Raw genomic sequence first — 10,119 nt, 5'->3', positions numbered from 1 at the left:
TGGCGGCCGGCGGCCGGCGTGGTGACGGCGCCGCTCCTTGGCGGCGGGGCGGCGTGGTGGTGCCGGGTGGCCGTCGACGCGCCCCCGGCCCAGATCCGGGCACGTCGGGCCCATCTGGGCCCCTGGGGGCCGGCCCCCCGGCATGGTCTCGTTGTCTGCGGCGCGGTGAGGAGGAGGAGCGGCTCGGACTTGGGGCGTCGACGTCGATGGCGTGCCAGCAGCAGCGTGAAGGCGGGAGCTTTACGGGCCCACGAGGGCTCGGCCGGGCCTGTGGGCCTACGGGCCTGGTGTGCTCCTGCTATTGCGTCCGGACGGCTACTGTCGCTGACGGTGGAGGTGGGGCCCTCCCGCGTGCCGATGGTGCTGATGCCCTAGTCCCGGCTCTGATTCCTCGTCGTGCTGTTCTCACTTCGCGGTGCCGTGGTGAGACGGCGTGGAGGCCTCATGACTGCGTTGGCGTAGGGTGGTGGTTGGTTTGGTGGCGGGATCCGGAGCGCCCGAGGTGCATGTTGGGATCGGGGGAAACCCTTGTCGGCGTGGCCGACCCCGGCGCGGTGGCGCCTGTGGGTGCCGCCTGACCTTCCGGGAGGGCGTCGGGGGCTACTCTTCCTATCGCCTCGTCGTGTACCGGGGGAAACCCTTGGCAGCAGCGTCGTCATCGTCGCGATCCTTCTTGGAGGTGTTGATTGGTGCCGGCGCTTCAGAGTCTTGGAGCCTAGTGGATTAGACCGGTGGGCCTAGCGATCGCGAGGCTTCTTCGTTTTTGTTGATCCGCCGTTGTCGGCATTTGTTTCTTTTGCTCTTTTTCTGTTGTTTCTTTTGGGCGTGACTATGCTGCTTCCGCCCCAGCACCTATCCCTGTATGATCCGGTTGGTTGCTTTGTATACAAAGCGGGGGGAAACTCTTTTTCGGCAATGTAAGCGGAGTACCGTCCGGATGGGACAATCGAAAGAGCTTAAAAGGAGGGTGGAGGTTAGAATATCCGGTTGCATTAGTAGAGTCGAAACTATCCCGTTTTTAGAAAGCAACCAGCCGTGGATCCATCCTAAAATACATCTATGATGGCGCATGGTTGCACGCACGATTAAGTCTGTAGTTTGTTGCACCTCTAAACGTGCGTTCACTAGGGCCAAGGGGGCCACGCCCCCCTCCCCCCCCCCTAGAGAAATGATGTGCAACACTATTATTTGTTAAGCTGAATTTTTTAAGATTATCAAAGTTTAAGCAATATTTGCCGTTTTGGCCCCCTCAACAATCTATGTCAAGCTCCGCCGCTGCATCCAAGGTCTCTGCTCGACGGACACCCTGTGCTGAGGCCGCAGGACCTGCAGCGGGCCCCTGCGGTACGCGCAAGACATGAGCCTCAAGGAGAGCCTGGGCTTCTTCATCCTCGTTGTGTCGGAGGCGGAAAGGTTTCCGCTGGTCCTCCAAGCCGTCGCCGCCGGGCTCGCCTCCCCCGACAAGGCGCAGACGATCGGGGAGACCCTCCCACGGCTCGCGGTGAACTGGGCCCGGCTCAGCTGCGCGCTGCTCTTGTGGGCCCAGCACGACCGCACCGACGGTAGCTGGAACAAAAACCGCGAGGCAGAGGAGCTGGCGACCGGTCCTCTGCACGTCTAGACGCCCAAAGGCGAGGTTTCCCCTCTTCTTCTTCTTCTTAGTCAACTGCATGATATATGCTTCCTATCCGGCCGAGAGATCATAAGCTCTTACCATATGAATTTTGACAAAGGGACAACTCTGGTACAACAACAAAAATATCTTTGATAACTGAAGTAGCTATTAAGCAAACATCATCTTTATTTTATACACAATCTGCTTAAAGTGTAGGCTCTTTTGCTTGGCGAAAAAGACGAAATTTATTTGCTATTATAGGTCACTATTCATGCTATTTTGACCAAAAATATGTCTATTTGAAAACAAGTCAAAGAGTAATTTTCTTTTTGTGGAACTTTTCTCACGAGTACAATGAAAGGTCAAGTTTTTTAAAAAAGAATCAGAAATTTTTGACTTCTTATTGAATTACTAAAAAAAAAAATCATCCGTGGCGTGCTGAGATCCACTGTACCGCTCAAGGACAAGCATAGATGCTAAACCACTGTATCTTAACTTGGCACTGACAGAAGTAAACGACACCCTTATTTTGGCGATTTCAGAAAATGGCGAGATACAGCCTTGTTGCACAAAGGCTTTGCCCAGCTGGTCCGCGGATATTTTAGCATTGTTTTCCATCACAGTAGCATTGTTTTCCATCACATTAGCATGTTTCGATAAGCTGCAGTGCACGACAGAGATCTGGTCTTTCATCCTAACATCGACAAAATATACAAACCATTCTTGCTGGTGAATGGTAGGAGAAGATACCTGCAAAAATTAACATGTATTAGAATGTTGATTGTATTATCGTTAGAATTCTGCACCACTTACGAAAATCTGCTCTATTTGCTTTGGTTTTCCCGGTCTGATTCTCTCATCACGTCTGATTCCCTGATCAGCAAGCACTTTCGCAATACTTTCTAGAACTCCATCGCTGGTCTGCACCATGGATAACTTTATGGATAACTTTATCAACAGATCTCAGGACTTGTTCATGGATAACTTTATCAACATAAAAACTAACCAAGTCTTGTGGAGGGATAATTATTCTGTGTTTGATGTAGCCGTTACTCTTATCGTCATCCTTGAGGCATTTGACAAATGCATTGATAATGCCCAGGCCATTGTCACCCAGGCCATTGTCACCTTCCTCAAAGAACTTTACAAGTTCGCCCCCCTTGATGCTAGTCCCACACACATTCAACAGCTCAGTCTCATTGCTTCACGGATTAAAAACATGAAATGAATATCAGTCAGTTAATCAATTAAAACAACTGTCAACAATAAACTTGTTAGTATAACTATCCACAAACTGACCATTCTGCTTTGACTAATTTGTAGACCTCGTCACAACTGATAGAAGACAAGAATTGACGTTCGTCAAAAGTAACAACATCATTAAACTTGATAGGAGCAAGACATATCCTCCTGCCTGGTTTCAGAACTGGTGTATCTGCTAATGATGAATTGGGGGATTGTGTGCTCTCTTCCAGGTCAAGATCAGGGTTGTCCTGTGTTCTCTCTTCCAGGTCAAGATCAGGGTTGTCCTGTGTTCTCTCTTCCAGGTCAAGATCAGGGTTGTCCTGCCTGGTCTCTTCCTGGTGAGGAACATAGTTGTTCGGGTTACTGACAACATCTACAACATCCATGCTCTCATGAGGTTCGTTCTGAGAGACAACACCCATGATCTCTTCCTGGCAACTGACATGAGGTTTGGGGTCTTCCGCATTTTGGTGGTCATCATGAGGTTCGTTCTGAGAGACATGAGGTTTGGGGTCTTCCACATTTTGGTGGTCATCTTCGGGGTTGTCCTGTGTGATCTCTTGACAGCCCCCTGCATTTTGCTCTTCCAGGTGATGGGCATGAGGTGTGATCTCTTCGGGGCGAGGAACGGAGTTGTCCTGGTCACTGCCTGGATCAAAATCCATCGTCTCTTCCTGGCCACTGACCTGAGGTTCGACCTGGTTGTTCTGTGTCTCTTCCATCCTCTCTTCCCGTGCATCTTCCGCATTTTGGTCATCTTCGGGGTTGTCCTGTGTGATCTCCATCCTTTCTTCCTGGCCACTGACCTGAGGTCCGACCTGAGGTTCGACCTGGTTGTTCTGTGTCTCTTCCATCCCCTCTTCCCGTGCATCTTGGACATGAGATTCGTCCATGCTCGTTTCCTGGTGACTGACAAAACCCTCCTCATCATCCTCCTCCTCCTCCTCCTCCTCCTCCTCCTCCTCGGCTGCTCGGCATGGAAGGTTTCTCTTGTTCAAATTGTGACGGAGGAGGCTGATAGAAAGCTCCTTGCGGAACTTCAACACCTTTTCCTGCATTTTTCAGGCATAAATCATTTGTTTCGGAATTTGAATATAACAAAACTTGAAAAACAAGGCTCAATGTTTACCTCATCGATGTTAGATACCGCCATCTGCTCTAGCCCTTGGATATATAATAGAACATGAAATCCACAATCACGACTGCAATAATTTAATTGCAATAATCAACGCTAGAAAAGGTGGTAAACACAGACTACAGTTTGTGTCATCCACTTACGTATTCTTTTGATGTTCAACCTCTGGAAACTCTACATCATAATCTGTCATATAGGAGAGGGGCAGGGGATGCTGCCGTCGTCGCCGTCCACCTCGGCTTCGCCGGTGCGGCGATTACCCCTAGGGCACGAGTGAAAGAAGAGGGGCAGGGGATACGGAGTGCTACAGTTTCTTACCCCCTAGGGCACGAGTGAATTATTTTGGGTGACCCAATATAATTCTGTTACTCCTCAAGGCCTGTTATAGCCCAATATATGTCTGTCACTCCCCATAGTACTTCTGATACTCCTCCTAGATGTTACCACCCAATATATGTATGTTAGCACACAATATAATTCTGTTACTCAAGGCCTGTTACAGCCCAACATATGTCTGTCACTCCCCTTATATTTCTTGAATATCTTGATGCAACTTCTTATATTTCTCAAAATGTTACCACCCAATATATGTATACCGCTAACTAAAATCTTTTTCTTTATTTCTACCATCAGAATTCTGACGACAATAGTGTTGATGATTTGTACAAGAAATATGTTTTACAAAGAACCCGTGACTCTATTGTATTAGAGATTGGTGACTATCGTGTACACGAGTCTACTTTTGTAGATTGTTTCAAACCACTTGGCCAGATGCAATCGAATATACTACACTTAGTATGCCACATATGGTCAAAGGGCTGGAAGGATAAAGTTATCCTTGAAGAATTTTCTGTTGTAAGTACTTGTCCTTAAACCCTAACCTGTACGTATGATTGACCTACGATTGTCGTCTCTTTGATTATTCCAGGGTGATTTGCTGCGTCTAGATGATGAAACTAAATATCTGGACAAGCAGCTTACATCAGAGAAAGTGAAGGATATGACACAGGTTTGTGTATTTATTGTATCAGATCTTTGTATTTCAATGTCATGAGTTTTGACAGTAGATTTTTTTCAGCTATTCATTCCTATAGTTTACCATCATCATTATTCCTTGGTTGCCGTTTGTATTACGGCAAAAAAGAAATATATCCTGGACTCCTGTCCAGGGATACATCAAGACGTGGCACATGATGTGTTGACTAAGCTGGAATCATATTTAAGCGCTAAACATAACATCAACATTTCTGATTATGTAGAGTTTCCAGAGGTTGAACATCAAAAGAATACGTAAGTGGATGACACAAATCGTAGTCTGTGTTTACCACCTTTTCTAGCACTGATTATTGCAATTAAATTATTGCAGTCGTGATTGTGGATTTCATGTTCTATTATATATCCAAGGGCTAGAGCAGATGGCGGTATCTAACATCGATGAGGTAAACATTGAGCCTTGTTTTTCAAGTTTTGTTATATTCAAATTCTGAAACAAATGATTTATGCCTGAAAAATGCAGGAAAAGGTGTTGAAGTCCGCAAGGAGCTTTCTATCAGCCTCCTCCGTCACAATTTGAACAAGAGAAACCTTCCATGCCGAGCAGCCGAGGAGGAGGATGAGGATGAGGATGATGAGGAGGGTTTTGTCAGTCACCAGGAAACGAGCATGGACGAATCTCATGACGAATCTCATGTCCAAGATGCACGGGAAGAGAGGATGGAAGAGACACAGAACAACCAGGTCGAACCTCAGGTCGGACCTCAGGTCAGTGGCCAGGAAGAAAGGATGGATATCACACAGGACAACCCCGAAGATGACCAAAATGCGGAAGATGCACGTGAAGAGAGGATGGAAGAGACACAGAACAACCAGGTCGAACCTCAGGTCGGACCTCAGGTCAGTGGCCAGGAAGAGAGGATGGATTTTGATCCAGGCAGTGACCAGGACAACTCCGTTCCTCGCCCCGAAGAGATCACACCTCATGCCCATCACCTGGAAGAGCAAAATGCAGGGGGCGGTCAAGAGATCACACAGGACAACCCCGAAGATGACCACCAAAATGTGGAAGACCCCAAACCTCATGTCTCTCACAACGAACCTCATGATGACCACCAAAATGCGGAAGACCCCAAACCTCATGTCAGTTGCCAGGAAGAGATCATGGGTGTTGTCTCTCAGAACGAACCTCATGAGAGCATGGATGTTGTAGATGTTGTCAGTAACCCGAACAACTCTGTTCCTCACCAGGAAGAAACCAGGCAGGACAACAACGCCCATCACCTGGAAGAGAGAACACAGGACAACCCTGATCTTGACCTGGAAGAGAGAACACAGGACAACCCTGATCTTGACCTGGAAGAGAGAACACAGGACAACCCTGATCTTGACCTGGAAGAGAGAACACAGGACAACCCTGATCTTGACCTGGAAGAGAGAACACAGGACAACCCTGATCTTGACCTGGAAGAGAGAACACAGGACAACCCTGATCTTGACCTGGAAGAGAGAACACAGGACAACCCTGATCTTGACCTGGAAGAGAGCACACAATCCCCCAATTCATCATTAGCAGATACACCAGTTCTGAAACCAGGCAGGAGGATATGTCTTGCTCCTATCAAGTTTAATGATGTCGTTACTTTTGACGAACGTCAATTCTTGTCTTCTATCAGTTGTGACGAGGTCTACAAATTAGTCAAAGCAGAATGGTCAGGTTGTGGATATTTATACTAACAAGTTTATTGTTGACAGTTGTTTTAATTGATTAACTGACTGATATTCATTTCATGTTTTTAATCCGTGAAGCAATGAGACTGAGCTGTTGAATGTGTGTGGGACTAGCATCAAGGGGGGCGAACTTGTAAAGTTCTTTGAGGAAGGTGACAATGGCCTGGGCATTATCAATGCATTTGTCAAATGCCTCAAGGATGACGATAAGAGTAACGGCTACATCAAACGCAGAATAATTATCCCTCCACAAGACTTGGTAAGTTTTTCTGTTGATAAAGTTATCCATGAACAAGTCCTGAGATCTGTTGATAAAGTTATCCATAAAGTTATCCATGGTGCAGACCAGCGATGGAGTTCTGGAAAGTATTGCAAAAGTGCTTGCTGATCAGGGAATCAGACGTGATGAGAGAATCAGACCGGGAAAACCAAAGCAAATAGAGCAGATTTTCGTAAGTGGTGCAGAATTCTAACGATAATACAATCAACATTCTAATACATGTTAATTTTTGCAGGTATCTTCTCCTAGACAGAGCACAATTTAGTCTTATGTTCTGATTATACTTCAGTCAGCAGAGCAGCTTTATATTTCATAAAATTTATTAGAACCATCTTTAAGATTAACTAACACCACGAGATTTGAACCAAGGAACAGAAAAGCCAAGAAGTGCTAACCTGGGATAGGCCTTTCAAGATAGGACCAATACTTGGAATAGAAAACCAGTACATGTTTGGATCTATTAGTTGGCGTGTCTGCGAAAGATCAACATGGCACAAACAGTAAGCATGATTGGTTAAGAGCATAAACTCATCGTGTAGATGCAAACCATTAGTTTTTTTGGTAAACATGAAACCAGTCATACTGGAGCCATGGCATGTGAATACAGAAATACCCATGATAACGATCCCATGGAAAATACTTACCAGGAGACCAGCATTCATCAATAAGGTGATATGTTTATCTCTTGCATCACCACCATGTGATAACAGTGAGCACTGTGATGAAAAGCAGAAGACGTGAAAAGCCTGGTTAGAACAGTACTATTTCTTGATATAGTACTAGGTATTATTACAAAACAGTATACTAAAACAAAGTGTCAGCTCAAAGTGCCCATGATAGATCATCGCAAAGTTTCACAAAGTTAAAACTTGGTAATAATGAACGATTCTACGGAAAGGTTAAGATAGAATTCTGCAGGATCAACACTCAGCTCCAGTAAACTTGCTGAAACTTACCAGCTCTAGGTGATCAATGCTAACATCCAATTTCGAACGCAGAACATATTTCTCAAACCAATCAAACACTTCACTACCATCTTTGTTTTTACCCGTTGACCTCCTGACAGCAGATTCCATCTGCATACACTCAGTGTAAGAAAGGAACAGATCCATTGAAGCTTGTAGTACGAATTATCACATTATAACTAAAACTTTATATCAACAAGACATTAGCTACATATTGGTGTGTCTATGATGGTAAATTTGCAGTTCAGTTAGCGTGAGCTTGGTTTGTTAAACAAGGTAAATGGGATAGAGCTATCTAGCTTGGTAAGGATAGGCTTGAATGAGGTGATCCGGGTTGTCTGCTTGGTTGGGTGAGAGTATTACAAAAGATTAATTAGCTAAACAGCACCCTCTTAACTTCCATTACATTAACACCATCTAGATCTAGTGAACCTACTTAAGTCAAACCAGGAGAACATATACCTGTTTAAGATAATCATCCATGAACATGATTGCATGGTCATCCTGCCCAGTATTGAGTTTGAATACACGGAGTACTCTGTCTTTCTTCAGTGACTGCAAAAAGTATTTCTATGTTCAGGTTTCATCGGAGCAAGGAAAAATTATCTCTGATGCAATTGGATATTAATATACAATAGTCTCCGATAATCACCAAAATTTAACACAATAATCGCTAGAAAAGAATCCAAAGGTAAAACACAAACTTATCATTGCATTATAAAAGTGGTGTCCACATAAAGAATTATTGCATGAGTTCAAAACAAAACCTCCAAATCTCTATCAACTTGTGTCCTGTCCTTCACGCTGCTATACAATTGGGACTGTAAAATGAAAGGCTGTGTTACAACCTACAAGTGAAAACAAAAGAAAAGGATAAATTTTGTGCAGAAATCGTACTGAATCACCATCATAAAAGGAAACACTGAATTTATATAAACATATTGCAACATGTTTTTTTTTCATTCTTACATGGAGTATTGCCACATCTTTCCATTACGAGGAGTAAACCTAAAAAACAAGAGTTTAGCAGTAGGCAAGAAGCACCTCCCTACAAAGCACGGACACGGCAGAAACTGCCGATCTGCCGTTCTGATACGGCAGGATACAGGGACACGGCGGGATACAGCAGGATACGCGAACTGAGCAGTATCCCCGATTTTTGATTTTTTTTAAAAAAGAAAAAATGCAGGGATACGGCAGGACACGTACGTGACAAGTTTGGGATACGGCTGGCCCAGAAACAGCCTCGGCCCAATACCTAACCCTACTCTGCACGGGTTGCACGCACACTCTCCACGGAAGGACGAGGTGCTCCCAGCCTCCCAGGCAGCACTGAACACGCCGCCGCCTCCTGGATCGAGATGCCGCCACCTGAACTCGCCGCCGCCGCCGGCGAGGCCTGGACTGGAGAGGCGACCACTACCCCCAGACCAGCAGCCTCTCCTCGCAGTCACAGGTAACCCGACAGCCTCTCATTCCTCAACCTCTTCCTATTTTATTCTTCTGATTTTCTTCCATTAAGCTCCTGGATGTTGCTTGCTGGCTTGCCGCTCTTTGAATGCTTGTGATGTTGCTGTTTGCTACCCATGTTGTGCTTCGGAATGCTTGTGCTGCTGCTGCTCGGTCGAATAGTTGAACAAATATTTATGCTTGTGCTGCTGTTCGATCTTGAATGATGAATGCTTGCTTGCTGATTGGCTGCTTGCTCTTAGCCTGTTAGGTAGCATGGCATCTGGGAGGACGAGGATCAATGAAGATAAAGAGAAAACAAACGGGGCAGTATTCTGATGTCTTTCTCATTAAGCTCTGTTTTAACTCTATATTACATGGCATATTTTTATTTTATTTTATATATACTCGCCGTATCCCCGAATGGCTAAAAAAAAAGGGCAGCCCGGTGCATGTAGCTCCCGCTTGCGCAGGGTCCGGGGAAGGGTCCGACCACTTTGGGTCTATAGTATGCAGCCTTTCCCTACATTTCTGTAAGAGGCTGTTTCCAGGACTTGAACCCGTGACCTCTTGGTCACAAGGCAGAAGCTTTACCACTGCGCCAAGGCTCCCCTTCCGTATCCCCGAATGGCTGTTTTTGAAAAATGCCGTATCCTGTATCCCCATATGCGTATCCCAGTCTTTCCGTCCCCGTGTCCGTGCTTTT

The 10,119-nt window shown here is 45.7% G+C and overlaps 1 protein-coding gene across 1 annotated transcript in view; it reads right to left on the bottom strand.

The window, feature by feature from the left end:
* Nucleotides 1-1,913: 1,913 nt before the first annotated feature.
* The window catches only part of LOC119349966, a gene marked incomplete at its 5' end in the record, with an annotated part of 11,253 nt that continues 3,047 nt past the window's right edge, over nucleotides 1,914-10,119 (bottom strand). Inside the window, 9 exons of the mRNA XM_037618042.1 lie at nucleotides 1,914-2,365; nucleotides 2,429-2,536; nucleotides 2,622-2,817; nucleotides 2,915-3,912; nucleotides 7,395-7,472; nucleotides 7,644-7,715; nucleotides 7,956-8,075; nucleotides 8,427-8,519; nucleotides 8,732-8,812. Coding sequence (XP_037473939.1) covers nucleotides 2,027-2,365; nucleotides 2,429-2,536; nucleotides 2,622-2,817; nucleotides 2,915-3,912; nucleotides 7,395-7,472; nucleotides 7,644-7,715; nucleotides 7,956-8,075; nucleotides 8,427-8,519; nucleotides 8,732-8,812 — 2,085 coding nt within the window. The remainder of the gene's footprint in view (nucleotides 2,366-2,428; nucleotides 2,537-2,621; nucleotides 2,818-2,914; nucleotides 3,913-7,394; nucleotides 7,473-7,643; nucleotides 7,716-7,955; nucleotides 8,076-8,426; nucleotides 8,520-8,731; nucleotides 8,813-10,119) is intronic.

Source organism: Triticum dicoccoides, chromosome 1B (assembly GCF_002162155.2).
Source record: "Triticum dicoccoides isolate Atlit2015 ecotype Zavitan chromosome 1B, WEW_v2.0, whole genome shotgun sequence".
Lineage (NCBI taxonomy): Eukaryota > Viridiplantae > Streptophyta > Magnoliopsida > Poales > Poaceae > Triticum > Triticum dicoccoides.
This window is presented reverse-complemented; position numbering and strand designations above follow the sequence as displayed.